The 18866-nt window shown below is 44.3% G+C and overlaps 3 protein-coding genes and 1 long non-coding RNA gene across 17 annotated transcripts in view; 2 read left to right on the top strand and 2 right to left on the bottom strand.

The window, feature by feature from the left end:
- The window catches only part of SYCP2L (synaptonemal complex protein 2 like), a 29027-nt gene extending 27541 nt beyond the window's left edge, over positions 1 to 1486 (bottom strand). For 3 of the 6 annotated variants that reach the window (XM_064705281.1, XM_064705280.1, XM_064705279.1), the window contains exon 1: positions 1346 to 1486. In XM_064705281.1, the coding sequence (XP_064561351.1) occupies positions 1346 to 1477 (132 nt within the window). In that variant the 5' untranslated portion in view covers positions 1478 to 1486. Of the gene's footprint in view, positions 1 to 97; positions 621 to 1082; positions 1210 to 1345 lie in introns of those variants that run through there. The other 3 variants (XM_064705283.1, XM_064705284.1, XM_064705282.1) reach the window with 3 other exon arrangements.
- On the top strand, positions 363 to 8859 carry GCM2 (glial cells missing transcription factor 2). The gene is made up of 5 exons (XM_064705285.1): positions 363 to 1557; positions 2788 to 3040; positions 3430 to 3542; positions 4993 to 5118; positions 5372 to 8859. The coding sequence occupies exons 1-5, from the start codon at positions 1516 to 1518 to the stop codon at positions 6254 to 6256; spliced, it is 1419 nt and encodes a 472-aa protein (XP_064561355.1). The 5' UTR covers positions 363 to 1515; the 3' UTR covers positions 6257 to 8859.
- LOC135444107 (uncharacterized) lies at positions 1858 to 6621 on the bottom strand. The gene is made up of 3 exons (XR_010439163.1): positions 6501 to 6621; positions 4472 to 4527; positions 1858 to 3515 (listed from the first exon to the last, which is right to left on the bottom strand). It is a non-coding gene; the product is annotated as an uncharacterized LOC135444107 (long non-coding RNA).
- Positions 8860 to 14113: 5254 nt separating the features above from the next.
- Positions 14114 to 18866, top strand: part of MAK (male germ cell associated kinase) — a 30691-nt gene continuing 25938 nt past the window's right edge. For 5 of the 9 annotated variants that reach the window (XM_064705287.1, XM_064705293.1, XM_064705295.1 and 2 more), the window contains exon 1: positions 14114 to 14238. The gene's annotated coding sequence lies outside the window, so the exon portion shown is untranslated. The other 4 variants (XM_064705288.1, XM_064705289.1, XM_064705292.1 and 1 more) reach the window with 4 other exon arrangements.

Raw genomic sequence — 18866 nt, forward strand, 5'->3', positions numbered from 1 at the left:
CAACCAAAACAAACCCAAACGACTTTTTCCGCCCCAAAGCTGAAGAGCATTTACTCATCCCCTCGCTTCCAAAACGCTGGTTTTCCTTCATTATTACCTAAACTGCAAAACGCCCCCACATCTCTCAACCCGGGGTTTCTGGCGGCCGCGGGCAGTCCCTGGGGTGTCCCCTCTCCGCTCACCTGGGCCATGGCGCGGGGGCTGCCTCACTCGCTCCCCGCGGCCGGGACCCGCTGTTGCTGCTGCCGCTGGGCACAGCGGCGCCCAGGGTGGAGAGTGACCCTCACCAGCCTTTCCCACAGCTCCGAGCCCTCTCCTTTCCTCAGCAAGCCCTCACTCTACGCCCCAGAAGTGGGGGAAAACAAAGCACAAGCAGCCCGGTTGGCAGCCGCCCTAAAAAGCCGCAGCTGTGCGGGACGGGCCCCTCGCACCCCGGTACCGCAGCACGGACAGAGCCCCGGCCGAGCCCCGAGGTGCAAAGGAGGAGCTCAGAGCTTCCCTAGGGGCTGCTCTCGACCAAGGAATGCCGCAGCCGGCGTGTGCTGCTGCCGGGTGGGCTTTATCGTGCTCAGCTGAGGGTTAGCATCAGTAAATTTTGGATCAGAGAGGATGGGAGCGAATGAGAAAAATAATTGCCAACAGGTGGGATCGTTTAAACGGTGATTGCAGCGCTCGGCGTTCAACGGCTCGGTCTCTGGGCTGTTGTGGATTGATTTTTGGTGTGTGAAACAGAAAGAAAAAAAAACCTGTTTCCCTCCTTCCTTCCAATAATCTCCCCCCACTCTAAAAAAATCCCAAACAAACAAATAAACCACAAAAACAATAAAAAGAAAAACAAGCTCACGAAACCAAGCCAACCAAACAAAAAGCTCCAAACTTCAGACCCCATCGGCCGTTTCTTTCGAAAATAAAAAGGTAACAAAAAACTGTAAATGTTCAATAAGTTAAAATGCGCCTATCAATACAATGGCACCAACACCAACTTTGCATTTTAAACCAGGCGCTATAGAGCACAGGGCGAAGGGGGAACCCGCCAAGTAACACCGATTTCGTTTACGTCCAAAGAGCAGGTTATTCAGCACCTTTGCCTCCCTCCGCAGGCTTTACAAGCTGCGGCCAGCTCCGAGCCACGCTCCAAACCCAAGATCAGGAGCATCCCGGCGGGGCAGAGACGGGCACCCCATTACCCCTCCTCATCACCCCGGCCACCGGCGGGAGCGGGAGGCAGAGCCGCGCGGATGCCGGGTCAGACTTCCAAACCCAGCTCAAATTTGCCGAGGTCGCGGCCCCCAGTGCTGCGGGGTGGATTCGTGCACAACCCCTACATCCATCCCCCGTCACCCACCTCCAGGTGAGGGTAGCGAACCCCGCCTGTGGCGCGGAGGGGCAGCGCAACTCCTGCCGCACCCAAGACCGTGGCGGGGCTCGGTGATGGTGCTGCCGTTCCGCCCACACCTCGGCGACGCCCCGACGGCATAAAAAAGAGGGAGCCGCCACCCACGGCCGCTGTCTGCCATGAAGCTCACCTGGGACATCAACGACCCCAAACTGCCGCAGGTACCGGGTGGGCGGGGAGGTAGCGATCGGGGAAAGTCTCCGTCCAGATCTAACCCGGAGCTGGGGAACAGCAGAACAAACCTCGCTCTAAGCAAAGCTTTGTTTTATGTCTGCTTTACTTCTCTTTTCACTTTGAGTTGTTTTTAGTCTTTATAAAGTCACTTATAACAAAAGTGTGGATTCGATGCACAGCTTTGCCTACCTGGATATGAACTCCTAGAACAACCCGTGGCTCCATTTGCACAATTTCCTTGTCCCTCCTCCTCCTCATTCAAGAAATGTTGAATTGCAGCTTGAATTGACTGTTTACTAGTATTACCCAAGTTATCTAATTATTTCTTTGGTTTATTGATGCAACACTTTAATGCCAATGAGCACTCCACTTTTGTCCAGTTGTGAGTTCCAAATGCATTTTTTAATTTGCAACTTTATTCATCTTAGAGTTTATTTAAGTTTACAAAGCCCATGCTGTTATGTCTTCATGAATGTCTTAATGCTGTAAATGCTTGTAGCTCCATTCTCTTTGCTGGGATTGCTCCCATATGTGGTACATACGTATGTTAAATATGTACTGCATTATAAATATTTGCAGTTTATAATCTTCATTCATACCTCTGGTAATTACATTTTCATAATGAACTCCTGAAAGATGTGAAATCCCAAAATGAAATGTTTTCTGTTTGTGCCACTATACGTATATTGGAAGTATATTTGCAATGACTAAATTTTTATCTCTTTTTTGGGGAAAGCCTTATTCAAATCATATTAGATGCACTTTAGAAAGGCCATTCCATAGCTAAAACTTCTAGTTTCCTGCCTGCCGCTGCATTGTCCCACGACAAGGAGAACTTAATAGCAGTCGTGATCAGGGTGGCTTGTGTCCTATCTGAGCACACTGATAGTACACTGGTCAGTAAATAATTTCCCTATAAAAGGCATACGTATCAGCAGACCGTGCTACAATGGGTCATGATGCAAAAGAGGAAAGGATCTTGACTTTCTCTTCAGATATGGAATCTCAAACTATCCTAGCCCTCTTAGAGAGCACTTCTGAACAAGATATTATTTCAATATATCTTTTTCTGCTGCTTTTCTCGTGATAGAAAAAGCTTTCCCCCTGGTGTAATGTGTCTTACAACACGGCAAAAAATTAGGTTGTGATATACTAATAACGTTCTCTTGCCCTTCTCCTTGCTGCCTTGCCCTGCCGCCCCACCTGCGGCGCTGCAGGAGCCCAAGCACTTCGACGCCTTCCAGGAGTGGCCCGATGGCTACGTGCGGCTCATCTACTCGAGAGAGGAGAAGAACGCGCAGCGGCACCTCAGCGGCTGGGCCATGCGCAACACCAACAACCACAACTGCCAGATCCTCAAGAAGTCCTGCCTGGGCGTGGTGCTGTGCGCCCGGAGCTGTGCCCTGCCCGGCGGGGCCAGGCTGCAGCTCCGCCCCGCCATCTGCGACAAGGCTCGGCAGAAGCAACAAAGTGAGAGGCGCCCAGAGAGAGCTGCCGTGCCCAAGGGACCCCGTTTCCTTCATCCGGGCTTGATTTCCGAGCTGGAGTCACTCTTACTTGTGTGCAGGCTAAGGCACAATTGCAATGACTGATTAATTCCAAATTTCATCAATGTCTGCTTGCAAATATTTAAGGGGCTATGGATTTAAATCCTTTAAATTATTAGCATATACATCTAGCGGGCAGCTCTAGTTCATACCATTTAGCTATGCTTGGTAGTCTATATTGCGTTTCCTTGAACAATACATGTTAATCTGAATTTTGGAAAAGTCTGATCATGTTGCTCTTGAGCTCTCTTTACTCTCAGGCAGCATCCTTGTCCTTTACCAATCTCTTCAGCAGTTTCTGTCTGTTCACAGAGAAAGCCTGCCCCAACTGTAACTCTGCCCTGGAGCTGATTCCTTGCCGAGGACACAGCGGCTATCCAGTCACAAACTTCTGGAGGCTTGATGGAAAAGCAATATTTTTCCAGGTAGAAAGCAGCTGTATATGTTTATGCACACTGTATTAAAAAATACCTGTAAAGGGAGAGATTTCTTCCTCCCCCCCCCCCTTTTATATAACACAGACCATGATGAGCATGACAGAGGTCTAGTCCATGACTGAATTTCTCTTCAGTATGAACATAAGAACAAATAAAACAATAACACTTGGCTACCTCTTTGAAAGCAGTACTTATGGGTTGGCAATATTCAATTTTAACAACAATAAAACCGATAGGTAAAATTCTCCTCTTTACAGAACACAAATATGAACAAAAAGGTTGTCTTGCATCCTGGTGCATATGACAACTGGATCTCTCTAATGTTATTTCCAAATATTTATTTGCTACTAAAATAAATAGGAACAAAAAAGGTCCTACTTAATTCACAATGGCTGAAACATAAAAATTCTACTTCATGTGAAAGTAGTCTTTGAATTTTGAAGGATTTAAAATCTTGACAGAAAAAAGATAAGAATCTTAGCTGAAATTTGAAACTTCATCTTGATTTTTCTTTTCTAGCAACATTGGAACAAAAATGAAAGAAAAAGTTTCTGTTCCATGGGATTACATTTTCTCCTGGATCATTTTTTCCCCTGACTCACACAGCAGTGAATTCTGTTCTACAGTCAGTAAATGGAAGAAAACTGGCCATATTCCCAGATTCTCTCCTATATTATTCTTATTCAAGTGTTGCCTTACAGACATGCAAAACTGGAAGACTTGACTATCAAAAAAGTTGATAAATCCTTGCTTAGAAGTTAATTTCTGCTTGAGAAAGGACAGCGTTTTCAAAGCAATTTTTAGCTTGTATTAGGGACTGTATGTAGCACCGTTCAGACAAATGAGTAAGGAAATGTAGTGTCCATCACTTCATCACATGCCAATGTAACTTTAGTTATGTAGATCTGCATACTCACAGATGTTTCAATAGCAGAGCATCTTCAGATGTTTTTCCAGGATATAATTTTCGGTCCTGTTCAAGAAGTTGTATTGCTTTAGGAGGATGTTTTTTGTCTTGTGGCATGAAACCTCTTTAAAGCCTACTTATACTATACATATATCTATGTTTATATAAGGCAGAACTGAGATACTGGACTGCAGAAAACCAACCTAACTATGGGGCTTTTTTGTTTTTTCCCCTTGGTTCTAATTATCTACTCCTCAACGTCACAAACTTAGGTAGCACTTTTGCTCCTTTATCCGCTCTGCATTTCTCACTGACTTCTCCCTCACTTTTTCCTTCTACCTACATCCAAATCATTATTTATTGTATTTGTTTATTTTCACAATGAATTTGTCCTTGTTTAGTGTCTCCTTCCTTTTTTCTTGTGCCAAACCACAGACCATGCTGTGAGTACCCCTCCTGCTACTTAGAGCATTTTCTCTAATCTTAACCCGTTCTAGGTACACACCTAATTCTCAGTTAATCCTAATTTAGGCTAAAGGAGTCCATGACCATCCCCGGCCAGAAAGCAAACTGGAGGCAGAGGCAAGAAGAAGTGCAACTAAGAAGCAAATGTCCTCTTATCACCACTCCCAGAAAAAGAGATCTCTAAATTCAGAGGTAAGTCAAAGTCAGTAGTGAAATAAAAAGGTGACATAAATGAAGACTTCTTTTGTCAATTAAAAAGATGTGATAAGCACATACTGGGGATGCCAGGGCAAAACAAAGCTTTACATCATGCTATTAATATGTGCTAATAACAAAGTAACATCTGTTAATTTGGGGCTGAAACTAGCAATAGCACAAGTATTGAGACATATGTGTGTGGACAGTATTGATTCCTGTATCTTAAAGATCTACTTCTCCTTGTCAGGCAGGAAGGTACCCTGAAAGCAGTGGTTACACCAATAACCTACAGAATTTTCACTGCATGGATGGCCCAGAAAGAGTTGGTATCTTCACAGACACCAATTTTTCAATTCCAGCCCAGTCTTACCCTTCACTGCAGAACACAGACCTCTACAAGGCACCTTACGACTCAGCCAGCTTCCAAGAGGACCAGCTATCGCCATACCCTAAATGCCCAAATCCAAGGATCTACATGCCCGTGCCATGCAGCTATGAGTTTGGAGTTCCTACCTTTGTAAGCTCAAGCCCTTACCCAACATTTTACAAAGATCTGCCCAGTCCTGCCATTGATGCAGAACCCCTCAGTCTGAACGGGCCTCACTACAACGCTGTGACCACCCATGACAAAGGCTTTGACAACCCTGGCAGACATTACGGACTGAAACCAGCGTGGGGGAAAACCGGCAGCGGAGACCGGAGTGACTACGGGCAGATGGCCACAAGTGCTCCCCACACTTACTGCAGTGGGGACTGTGCCTGCAGGTACAGCCCCAGCCCCGCTCCCATGGCCCCGCCGCTGCAGACCGTCATCACCACCACCACCAAGGTGTCCTACCAGGCCTACAAGCCACCCGCGCTGAAGTACAGCGACAACCTCTGCGACATGAAAAACATCCAGAGCTACACCCACGTGGCAGAAAACATCTCCTCAGGTGCTGTCTATTCAGGGATGAAGATTCAGGAAGACTTTGGGATGATAAAGTCAGCGTTGCTCTACCAGCATGACTCCATCCCCACAAAATCCAAACCAGCTGAGGGCATGGAGAGCTATCGGTATGGGTTCCCTCTGGGGAGCAGCTTTGCCGAGCATGAAGGCCAGGCCCTAAGGTTTGAGAGTGCTGAGTATTGACTAAATGGTGCCTAAATGGCAAATACCTGCAGATGGGAGAATAGATTATTGTGCTGACTATGTGAGTGCCAAGCCAAGTGGTTTGGGATTTGAGGAGAAATAAAGAAGCAAAACACCAAGACTGCTTTTTCCCAAAGGCATCTTTTCTGGAGCTGTGTGCTGAGTGAATTATATTTTGCATCTAATTTCAAAGAAACCCCACTCAATCTCTAAAATGGCACAAGGAACTGAGCCCAAAACACACCTCGGAGAAGGTAATATGGAGGCACAGCTCCTCTGGAAGTCAGCAGCCTCCTCTGACAGCAAGTGCAATCCACTTAGAGCTACAACTCCTGCCTCAAGCTTTGAGAGAAAATGCCCCATCTGTAAGAAAGAAAAGACTAATCAGGTAATGGAAATAAATGAAGGAAGGTGGCTCTAGATTATAGTCAACAGAAGGAAATGTCAGGGAAAGAAAGAAACAACATAAATGTGAAAGCAAGACGATTTGCAGAATAATTCACCTGAATGTTTCATTCACCTGCCATGATCCTTTTGATGAATGGAAAGATCAACTAAGTTTCTCTGAAATGAGAAATGAAAAACCTGAAACCTGAGAAATGAAGTTTGCTAAATTCATGTTGCTTTTTGATCCCCTGTATCAAGAGTAGAGACTACTCAGCCTTTCTGTGTAAGAAGGACAACCCAGCACAGCCACACCAGGAACTGATGCCCCGAAACACTCCGCCTGGAGGCAGGAAGGCTCAGGCAACCTCTACCAAGCCTGCTCAGCATCACATGGCTGCCAGAGTTAACTTATGTGGTCCTGAAAACCACTTACAGTGAAATTGGTGTTTGCTTAAAGGGGCCTGGAAAGCTGGTGAGGCCAATTGGTTACTGGTGCAGCATTCTATTGACCCATGAATACAACTGGTCCTGTCTAGGAATGCAACATCCCAGCTGCTTAGTACAGGTCAGTGTTGAATAAACCTTTCCTGGCTGCCTCTCTGCACTCCATCTCCATCAGGTCTCTCTCTCTCTCCCAAAGGACTTTTTTTCTCTGTAAACATAGCTCCCCATGACAGCACTGCTTTGGAAATTAAGCAACCAGCCAACAGAGAGGTTACAAAACAAAATCTCCAAACTGAGCTAATCAATAAATTGTAAAGAAATGCATTCCCAAATTCATCCCTAAAACAACTAATTCTTCTTTAATCTGGAAAGAAGAAAAACCAGAGCAGTGCAGGTTTAAAACTAAAGATATTTTGAAAGCTGCCTAGTATTGGGGAATAGAACCCTCACCCAAAATGTGTGTGCCAAGCAAGGGAGCTAAGTAGACACGGGATTGATCAGGGTAAAAAAAAAATTCTTTAGGTACTATTGTTATTGAGTTACCAAGTATCTTTAACTTTTTGAACTCTTTTTTTTTTTTTACCTCTGTCTTATGTATATTTTTGCTGTGTTTTGAGAAGCAGCATACTACTGTAGTCTTTCAATAAATGTGAAATCACAGTTAAATCAAGGCACCATGTAAAGGAATGTGAGCAGCTGGTTAGTTAGAATTATATGGTTCTATGCACTGAAACTATCATTAAACTGGTAAACAAATTGTATTTTCAAAGAACAGTTAAACAGCTATTTTAAAATAGTTATTTCTGATGTAATGTATTTTCTTTCTTTTTATATTTTTATGAAAACCATGGTTTTTTAAGTGTGTTCAGTCTGAGATGTCAAACTGAGCCCCACAGGAATTTAGTTAATAGCATCCTGTTTCAGCAGTGGATTGGTCAGCATTTTAAAAATTCAAGCCAGACAAGGATGGAATTCACAAAAAGACTAAATTAATTCACCTGCAGCAAGCTTACCTTATCTTTTAGCTTTAGTGTACTTTCTGTATATCTCCCTTAGCTTTTGTTAAACTCTTAGGGTAATTCTTCTAACAAGTATTTTAAATTACTGATAAGAAGAGATTCAGGTGAACAACATCAATTTGATAATTAGCCCACCTACTTTAAAACCTTTACTAAAGAAAAAAAAAAAAAGGTGGTTTGTGAGTTATTACCCAGAAAGACTGATGCAAAATTTTAGAGTTTATGAGTATATAACACTATGCCTGTTTACAGAACTGGGTTTTCTCAGCTGTATGCTAAATCATATCGAGGCATTTGATGTGTAGAATAATAATCAAGGCTTACAGTCCTGTAAGTTTAAAAGGGGGAAAAAGTATAAGAGGGGAATAAGGCAAAACAAAATGACTAAAAAAGCTGGAAAGATTCACTGCAGATGGGAAAATCAAGGAAAATATTCAAGCTGTAAATTGCTCTATTTTATAGTGATTTTAGAGGAGTTAGCTAACCACAAGTCAAGCACAAGTTATTAAAATACTACTAGCTATTAAAACAGACAAGCTGTGGGGGTTGCATACTGCTTACATTACTGGTATTAAAATTGTCATTATAGTTGTATGCTTAAATTGTTATGCTATCCAATTAAATATAGCTTTTAAAGCAGAACTTTGTACACCAGTAAAGAAAATGCAGCCAATTGTGTTTAGATGTTACTTTTAGAGTGCGGATTTATTTTATAATAAACATGACAGCTGTTTAAGCACAGTGGAAAGTTATGGTGGTGATTACCTTGCTGCATCATCTGAGAAGTACAACAAATAAAACTGCTCTAAAGGTTATTGCATTCTTTCTTCACCTTGATTCCTCTCATGTACAAGTGTCTGGGATGAGATTAGCTGTATGTTACCTTTTACAGATAAAAAAATCAGATGGAAAAAGTCTAGAGCTGTAGACAGTTTTTCTCTTCAAAATATATAAATGTAAAGGCAATGGGAGCTTCTGTAAAAAGAGAAAAAAGAGAGTAAAAAAAAAGCTGAAATTGAAAGCCTCATTGTAGGTTTATACAGCTGCAGCATTGACTTTAAAAGCATGTTCCTCAGGCAAAGCAGCATCCTGAAACAAGATGGTCCCTGAGTGAGCACCTTCTTTTCCATTAATCATCCCTTTCAAGTATGGTTTCTGGTCCTGCATTGAGCACCTGAGAGGAGCCCTTCACCAGCCTGTACCCTCTACTCTGACAGGCATCTTTGTCTAACAAAATCCAGTTGTAATGGCACAGTCACAGAGGGAGTGGAGGAGAAGATGCTTTCAAATCTCAGCCTCCTGTGACTCTGGCTTCAAATGGGTTACAAGGGCCCTACTGAGGTAAAGCACCACCTGTCCCCATGCTGAGGATGCCCTTTGTACCAAAACAGCAGCCCCAGAATGGCAAAGGTTAAAAGCCCAAGCTCCAGAGACACAAGGCCCTGTGACAATGTTTTTCACTCCTGTACCCACGAAATGCAAGCATGTGCCACACACCTGACAGGTGCAAATACCTGTGGGCATCACTTCATGGTCACACCTCATGGAGGGCAGACAGAACCTGGCAAACTGTCCTGCTCCATGACCACCTGTATCCACCCAGCCCTGCTAAAGAACTCCTGTGAGAGTCGGAGCAATCTGCTTGGCCCTTGCTCCTCTCCTGGGACCAGGTTATCTCTGGGCTTTACAAATGTGCTAAATGCTGCAAACAAGGCAGGCAGGAACTTGGCTGTTTTGGGCTTATTGAGCCTGAAGTAGTTGATCTCTTCATTTGGGGGTACAAACTATCACCTCTGCCTTTGCAGAGATAAGCTTTTCCTGAGTTCCGTGAGTGGAAACCAGCAGTGTAACAGAATTGAATATGATTTGAGACTTCTTCCTTCCTGAGGATTTTCTGGGATTTCTTCCAGATTGCTGGCATTTTTCTTAGTATCTTTTTGGGGGAAAGTTGTCTAAAACAACAGAGACAGCTTTCGCCAAAGCAGAGCATGTTTCCTGAGAGCCATCACTTTGCAGGATGCACAGTGCAACTCTAGGGATGCATTTAGGAAAATTCATGTCATTCCCACCCTTATCAGTAGACACCACATGCAGGCAAAAAGGAAGGAGAACTGAAGCATTTAGTGCTGGAGTGGTTCCTCCAAAAACACAGAGTGAAAAATTCCATACCTGTTAAAATCCCTCTGCCTGAGAAATAATGAGAGTGGTACACAATGGTTATCCATGCCTGGATTACTGCCCTTAGTGTTCCAGCTGCCTGAAGTTAAGTACCTGGCTGTCACTCATGAGCAAAGGGAAGGTGAACCAGGGAGTGTTTATGTAGTGATACACCTGAGATTGTGCAAAATGGAGAGTGCATTTCAGCACAGCACCTCTCCAGGCTTGCAAGAGTCTTCATGAGACACAAAGATCAGTGGGATGACACAGGTGCAAGTAAGTATCATAGGGAAACATTGCTGATTTGGCCCAACCTTATTCAAACAACAGAAAAATGAAGTTTACACAATCCCTATAAGCTTCAACATGCATGCTGGTACTTGTGATAGTGTTTGGGAGAAGGCAGTTTCAGGTATTTGGCTGGCACTTGAGCATAGCATCAACACCTTCAAGGACCACAACCAAAGGAGGTCCTTTCAACAGAAAATTACTCACTGGGTCTGCATGTGTTGTTTTGTAAAACAAAAGCAGGTGCATAAGGATGTTCTCAGAGGTCCTTTAGCAGGGCTCACAAACATCCTAGGTCTCTGTTCCATCCTGTTGTCTTCCCTTCAGCTTCCTGGTTCATAGCAAGAGCACAGGACAGCATCTCTCTCCTGTCTTTATGACAAAATGAAGTGTTAAGTGACTGGCTTGCAGTGCTTGTACTGCAACCCCACACCATGCTGCAGCCCAGCTCAAACACTGGCAAGTCCTGTCTACAGCTTTTCTGCCTTCACGTGTGTGAAATGTTGGGGACCATTACAAGAAGTACCAACAACTGACAGACAGGAGGTCCTGGTAACAGAATTTAGACTTAAACATTTTTCTTGTGCAAAACTAATACAGGAATTATTTAAACATCAACCCCTTGCCTATGCCAGATATCTTATAAGTGGCTGTAATTAGACTGAGGATAAGGTGGAAATGCCCCACAGGCAACCAAGAGCATCTTCACCTTGTTCAGCAACGTGGACAGTGGGATTGAATGTACTCTCAGCATGGCTGATGGTGACACCGAGCTGCGTGGTGCAGTCAGTGTGCAGGAGGGAAGGGATGGCATCCAGAGGGACCTGGACAGGCTGGAGAGGTGGGACTGTGCAAACCTCGTGGAGTTCAACAAGGCCAAGTGCAAGGTCTCACATGTGGGTTGCAAGGACAAACACAGGCTGGGGGGATATGGCTTGAGAGCAGCCCTGAGGAGAAGGACTTGGGAGTGTTGATTGCTCAGCAAGACCCAGCAGTGTGTGCCTGCAGCCCAGAAAGACAAATGTATCCTGGGCTGCATCCAAAGCAGTGTGGCCAGCAGGCTGGGAGAGGTGACTCTGCCCCTCTGCTCTGATGACAACTCACCTGCAGGGCTGCATCCAGCTCTGGGCCCCCAACATAAGAAGGACGTGGAACTGTTGGAGCAAGTCCAGAGGAGGCTACAAAAATGCTCAGAGGGCTGGAGTACCTCTTCTGTGAAGATAGGCTGAGAGAGCTGGGGTTGTTCAGCCTGGAGAGAAAAGGGTTCTGGGCTGACCTTGTAGCATCCTTCCAGTACCTAATGGGGGCCTGCAAGAGAGCTGGAGAAGGACTTTTTACATGGACATGTAGGGGGGATAAGACAAAGGGGAATGGCCGTACACTGAGACAGGGTGGGTTTGGATTAGATATTAGGCAGAAATTCTTTACTGTGAGGGTGGTGAGGCACTAGAAAAAGTTGCCTAGTAAAGCTATGGATGCCCTGGAAGTGCTCAAGGCCAGGTTTGGATTAGGCTTGAGACCTCTGGTGTAGCAGAAGGTATCCCTGACCATGGCAGGGAGGTTGGAACTAAATGATTTTTGAGGTTCATTCCAACCCAAACCATTCTATGATCTCATGAAACTGAGTGGCAGCACCACAGGAAGAGGACAGAGCCCATCCCTGGGAAAGGACAGTCGTGGGAATGGGCTAAACTGTTGAGAGAGGAAAGGACACAAGGCCAGGAAGGGGACATCACAGGGTAACTGCTGCATCATTTCCACTGACAGTGGAGAGGTGTTTTCACATATTTAAGGTAGGGACATATCCATGCAGTAGTGATCAAACATATTCTTAGAGGTTAATGCATGGTTAAATTCTTTGCTACGTACAGTCAGCTCCTGCTGAATCTCTGCCTGAATTCTGCTGTGTGGGTTATGGTACTTTCTTCCTTCTCATGTCCAAGTCTCACCTTTGAACTTTATTTTACCTGGCAGTCACCTGGCAGTCACCTCTGATGTTTTATTTCAGTAAAGGAAACACGCATATTTTGTTTCAGAAAATATAATGTTGTTTTCTTGTACTTCCATTTCAGCAAGCTATGTGCAAGCGGTCAAATCCTTTGAATTCCATAAAACCAATTCCCATAGCCCCATGTTCCACCCAGTTGACTTGAGGTAGAATCAATTAGTCTGTCAACAGTTCTTAAATCATCACAAAGTTACCATGCCAATTAATGAGGAGGAGGGAGGGGAGAGAAAAAAAAGGTAAAAAGAAGACAGATTCCCATTTTTGCTCAGCAAGCCTGAGCTGCCAGCATGGCGAAGCAGATAGGAATTTGAATTTCTAAAACAATTTTCTGCCTTTCACTCTATGGTGCTTCTAGTAGTTATTGTGTTGAAATGATATCCTCCTTTTCTTGCCCATCACTCTCAAGGAAGTGATTCTCATAGGAAGCTCAAGTGAATGTTGAGAATTGAAGCTTAAAATGAGACTTCCCTTCCAAAAGTGCCTCTGGATCAGACACTAAATATGCCATTTTTATTAACTGTGCCTTCTGTACACCCTAGAGAAATGTAAGAATACAAAGGATCAAGGAGAAAGTTCATTATTATTTTTGTAATAGAAATACATATATTTTAGAATGTATAGAGCACTCAAAGTTTCTCCCTTGCATTTTAATAAATTGCTTACAATAAATACTTTTAAAAATGCTAGGAGGAAAAATCCCTCGGGCTTCACTACTGCTGTGAGTAATACAGGTGGAAATTTCTGTACAAATCCTAAGTACACTGTGGCTTAGCTGGTAGCTTTATTTCTAAGATCATAGAATGGTGTGGATTGGCAGGGGACCTTGAAGATCATCCAGTTCCAACCCCCTTGCCATGGGCAGGGACACCTTCCACTAGACCAGGATGCTCAGAGTCCCATTCAGCCCCACCTCCAGGGATCCACAACTTCCTTGGGCAACCTACCCAGTGCCTAACCAGCATCACAGAAAAGATTTTTCCCCCCTATTATCTAATCTCTTTCCATTTGAAGCCGTTTCCCTTTTTCCACGCTCTTGTAAATAGACTCTACCCATCTCTCATGAAAGCTCCCTTCAGGTAGTGGAAGGCTGCTCTAAGGTCAGCCTGGAGCCTTCTCTTTTCCAGGCTGACAGCTCCAGCTCTCCCAGCCTGGGTTCACAGGAGACGTGCTCCAGCCCTCTGAGCATCACAGAGCATCCAGCCCTGCACTCGCTCCAGCAGCTCCCTGGCCTTCCTGTGCTGGGACCCCAGAGCTGGAAGCAGCACTGCAGCTGGGGTCTCACCAGAGCACCAAATACATATCCTATATATAATTACTACTAGCAGTAATTATAATAGGGACTGTCCAAAGAGGATCTCCCGTATCATGGGGCCACCTTCAGGAATCCTGTGACGCGGCTCTCGTCACCGGGCTCAGCTCCCGCTGCGCAGCGCTCCCTTTCCAGCACGGCGCTGCCCCGCTCCCCGCAGCGCTGTTTATCCACCGCCTCTCCGCTCCGCCCGGGACTCCCTGGCTGCCGTGCCCGCGGCCGGGAGGGCGGTGCCGGCGGCGGGCCCGCCCCAGCCCGGGCCCGGCCCGCGCCCGTCGCCCCGGTGACGGGGCAGAGCGGCCCGGCCGAGGGAGGCGGCGGGCGGGCCGGGGCTCGGCGCCATCGAGCTGGCTCCGCCCGCGGCGCCGCGGTGAGTGAGGGGCGGCGGGGACGGCAGCCCGAGAGCCCTCCTCGGGCCGGGCTGGTGCGCGCCGGTGCCTCGGGGGCTGGGCCTCCCTGGGGTCCCCTCAGCACGCAGGAGGTGCGGGTTTGGGCTGGAGAGAGAGCCCGCAGAGCTCCGTTCCTAAAGGGGAGGGTGCTGCCGGCCCGCAGCGTGCTCCGGGGGCTGGGATCGGTGTGCGGCGAACTGGCGTGTGGGGGAGCTGCCCCGCTCAGTGCTGGGCTGCGGGAGCGGGAGCGTGGGTGCGGAGCTGCGGGGACAGGGACCCTGCCTGCTTTGGCTTCGGTGGGGTAGAGCCGGGCCCTGGCGGCCTGAGAGCTCCGCGGTTAATGAGGGGAGGTAGGTGAAGCTTTGTTTAGGAGAATCGGGGTGAAAGTGGCAGGCCGGGCGGTGCCGAGTTTCACAGCCGGAGTGAGCGGCTGGAGCGCCGCGCTCCCCTCGGCGCTGGGAGTGCTGAGGAAGGGACTGGCGCACTCGGGAGGCGAATGGATGTCAGCAGGTGGAACTGGAGTGGAAACGCGCATTTGTTTCCATTCTCAAGACGGACAGGGGGTCTCATTAGTGCGCATAATTACCTCAAAGGCAGGTGCCGAGAGGATGGTGCCAGAGTCTTTTCAGTGGTGCTTGGCGACAGGATGAGGAGCAATGGCCATAAACTGAAACACAGGAAGTTCCACCTCAACATGAACATTTTTCACATTGAGGGTGGCAGAGCACTGGAACGGGCTGCCCAGGGAGGTTGTGGAGTCTCCCTCTCTGGAGACTTTCAAAACCACCTGGATGTGTTCCTGTGTCACCTGCTCTAAGTCACCCTGCCTTAGCAGGGGGTTTGGATCCCCAGAGGTCCCTTCCGACCACAAGGATTCTGTGTTTTATTGAAACTTACAGTGGTGCAGATGCTGAAAGATGAATGGTTCATATTCCTTCTGGATGCTGCCCCAAACTGGAGACTTGAAGTTCCAGCAGCACTGAAACCACTGTTAGCCTGAAACTTGCTGTACTGCATGGTGGGAAGGGGTTTCATGTGGGTAGAAAGTGGTAGCCTTGCTTGCATGGTGGTAATTTGCTGAAAAAGTTGGTGTGAATAACTTTGGTTTGAAACCAAAGCTAGTTTGTTGCAAAACAAGGGAAGATATTTAGAGCACACTGGAGTTCTTAATTTATAATAAGAATTTATAATAAGAATTTATAATATAATCTTTAATAATGTGTCCCATCCTTAATGCCTGATATACACAAGTGGAACAATATATTAGATTTTTAAGGGACTTTAAAAAGAATTAAGGCAGTCTATTTCAAAGCACCAGTATTTATTGTCAACGTTACTGATTTCTTTCTTGCAGCTGAGTGTCATGTTTTTAAATAACTGCTGGTATTTGATTAGAGTAATGGATTTGAGGTTAATCTCAAGAACTGGAGCCACCTGTCATGGGACCTGATTACTGGCAGCTTTAGTAATATACATTCACTACCAAGAGGGTTCTTGTAGCAAAATTCGTTTGTTGTTTTGTGGTTGGATTTGGTTTTGGGTTTGTTGTTTTTGCTTTTTTTTTTACTTTTAAAATCAGTATCAGCATGTGTTCTGTCCTGTGTAATACTGCCGGTTCTGATCATTGAGAACAGTACTGTGCCATGCAAATGGTTTTGGTGATTTCTTCAGTTACTGTAAACAGGGTAAAATTTGGTTGTGAGTGTTTTGCTTCTCTGGGTGGGAGCTCTTATTGGGTCATACATCCTAGTTTCTAATTATTTGAGAGTAGTTTGTTTAGGATGCAATTGTAGAACTCTTGGTAAAGCCTAGTATTTGTATATAAGAAATGTAAGTGATTTGTTGCTATTCATTACATTTTGAAATGTAATCCAGACATCTAAAATAATATAAAATTGCTGCTAGTGAGTTCTCAAGACACCAGTAATACAGTAAAAATGATGATTTGTTTCATTTCTCTAGTACTTGTCCAGGTTCCCTAAATTTACACAAATTAAGAATTCTGTCAAGCTATTTTATTTTGTCCTCTATTTGTCCCTGGCTTTAATCTTTCCTTAATCCTGTGTAAAGAGATTATGTGCAGTATGTCATTAAGAGTAACAACAAGCTGTTGTTTAGACTAGGATTTCTCTTGTCTGTTTGGTACCTGTTATGACAATTTTACATTTTAGAGCTTTACATCACTACAATAATATCATATAAGCAGGCCACTCCAAAGGCATGTTTTAACTAGAAAAGCTAGACTGAGCCCTTGCTTTTCCTCGGGTTAGTACCAAAGACAAAACTGCACTGCAGATTTGAAAAAGAAAATATAGAGAGACTGCTGAGGAAAAAATCAGACACCTGAGCTGGGTATGAGTGGTGAAAATTACAAAATCTGCAGAAGTCTGTTGTAGTGAAAGGTGAATCTCTGGGCCATTTATGTTCTAATCATCATGCTCTGTAATTCCAGAACATGCCATTGTGGGGTGGGTGTGATGGTACACAGACATTGTTGTCAGGGTATGTGGTTTTCACACCTTGTTTTGTGCATTTCCATTGAGTGGATTTGACACTTCCACTTGGTCGTTGAAGGAATGCACCAACTTTTCTGTACTTTACTTGATCAAGTGTTTTTGTACCCTAAAAGTTAAAGTATACAGCAGAAAAGGAGTAAGGTAATAAAATATATTACAGAACAGACAAAATGAATAATTTGGTCTGTGTTGTATTACACAGAATTTCTGGAGGGAAGGAAGAATTTATGTGAAGTTGTTTTGATTGCACATGCCCAAATATTAGAATTGGACAAAACAAATAATGGTTAAAGCTGGTGATTAATATATACTCCAACGAAAATTACTTGGAAAGCTGATAGGATTTAGGCACCAAAATGAGAGAATTTAAAGGTCAGAACTTGAGGTTGTGTCTAGATCTTGTTCTGTTTATTGTAGATACAAGTTTTTCTCACGTTGTTTTTGGTACACTTTGTTAGAGAGCAAAAACTTGAGCATGAAATGCGTGCAAATTCTCCAACTTCTTAATGTAACTCTAGGAGTTCAAGCTGGGGCCATCTGTAGCAGATATTACTAAATCCCCTCAGAAAAAACATACCTTAAACAATGCTCAATGATATTTGTTGAAACAGAGAAACACAAAACTTGTTACTTTTCACTTCACGTGATACGCCTGTCTATACCTATACACAAAAATGCATACACAGTTTATCATTGCTTTAAATGTGATTCTGTGTTGTAAAATGGGTATAAGAATACCCTCAAGGTTTTTGTCTTGGTTTGTTTTTTAATATATACCTAGAGCTAACCATTGACAACTTGCAAGATGTGTATATAGACTGTGTCTTGGAATAAATACATTTGATCATCTGCTTTTACCAGAGTCAACAAATAACCTTGTTGTAAAAAGGCGTTATTGATGGTATTAAAGACTGGAGTGCATGCAGGCATTCTGGGGAATAAGATATAAAGCTGAACTCTGAGAAAAACAATTTTCTTAAATATATGAAAGTCCAATTTAAAATCTCATCATAATTTAAGATGCCTATGTAACTTTTTGTTAAATCTGATTTTTAGCTTTGTTTCAGAATACGCTATTAACCAGAAATCTTATTTCACTATAGCTGTGACTTCAGGGGAGGGGAGGTGTAGATGGGTGTAGAAAGAAATCTTCTCTGTAACTTCCCTTGACAAAATGAAGGTTGCTTGGTGCAAAGATTATAAATTGAGATGTCCACTAGGCCAGTGGCATCTTGACCGGTGATGTGAGATTCTTTCCTGCTAACAGAAGCAACAGGGAGCAACACTTTGTGTTGTAACTTAGAGAAAGCAGCATTTCAACTCAGAACAAATTAGAAACATTGGTCTATTTTCCAGGCAGCTGTTTCCTTTACACAGCAGGCTGATCTGCTTGAGAATGTATATTTCACACTCCTGGAGAGGCCAGTTTTGTTGTTATTTTGCCAGGCCTGTAAATCTCAAGCCTGAATCTTGTTATCAGCTGAATCAGTTTCTTAATCTGTTTGAACAGACCAGACTGTAGCTAATTTTGGTATAAGGATAAGGACTAGAGAGTTCCATGCTGAGTTCTCAATCTCCTATAAAGGTAGATTGATGGTGTGTTCCCATTGATTTGAGTTTTATTTTGTATTTTCAGGCAGCAGAGGCAAAAGGTAGAGAATGCTATTATTCAGTTAGCATTCAGTGTTTGTGTATTAGCATTTGGGTTACAGGGAGCAAATTGTACAATGAGAGGTTGTTAGTTTTTCCTACTCCTGCATAAATGAGTGGCTCTTCTGAGTTTGTGTGTTTAACATCAGGCCTTCATCTGAAGCATTGGTGACAGATAGTATTGTGTGTAGTGGAAGCTGGGGTTCAGATTCAAACTTGGATTGGGATTCAAATTAATATTTGCATGGATTCAATTATTATTGTGATTCAGCATTGTTCAATATGGATTCTTTTCCAAATGACAGTTCAGATTTAATCTTCCATACCAGTGCATATAAGCTCTATGCGTCTCTCTGCAGGCCTTGTAAAACTGAAGAATAAACTTAACTCTTCAGCCATTATCATGCCTAAGAATTATGTGAACTTCAGAGCAAGATATCCAT

The sequence above is a fragment of the Zonotrichia leucophrys genome, chromosome 2 (assembly GCF_028769735.1).
Source record: "Zonotrichia leucophrys gambelii isolate GWCS_2022_RI chromosome 2, RI_Zleu_2.0, whole genome shotgun sequence".
Classification (NCBI taxonomy): domain Eukaryota; kingdom Metazoa; phylum Chordata; class Aves; order Passeriformes; family Passerellidae; genus Zonotrichia; species Zonotrichia leucophrys.

What these genes read in the sequence shown, in the direction of transcription:
- GCM2 (XM_064705285.1), top strand. Translation starts at nt 1,516, where the DNA reads ATGAAGCTCACCTGGGACATCAACGACCCCAAACTGCCGCAG. An exon ending in ACGACCCCAAACTGCCGCAG is followed by an intron (nt 1,558 to 2,787) that starts GTACCGGGTGGG and finishes GCGGCGCTGCAG; the next exon opens with GAGCCCAAGCACTTCGACGC. An exon ending in GGCTCGGCAGAAGCAACAAA is followed by an intron (nt 3,041 to 3,429) that starts GTGAGAGGCGCC and finishes GTCTGTTCACAG; the next exon opens with AGAAAGCCTGCCCCAACTGT.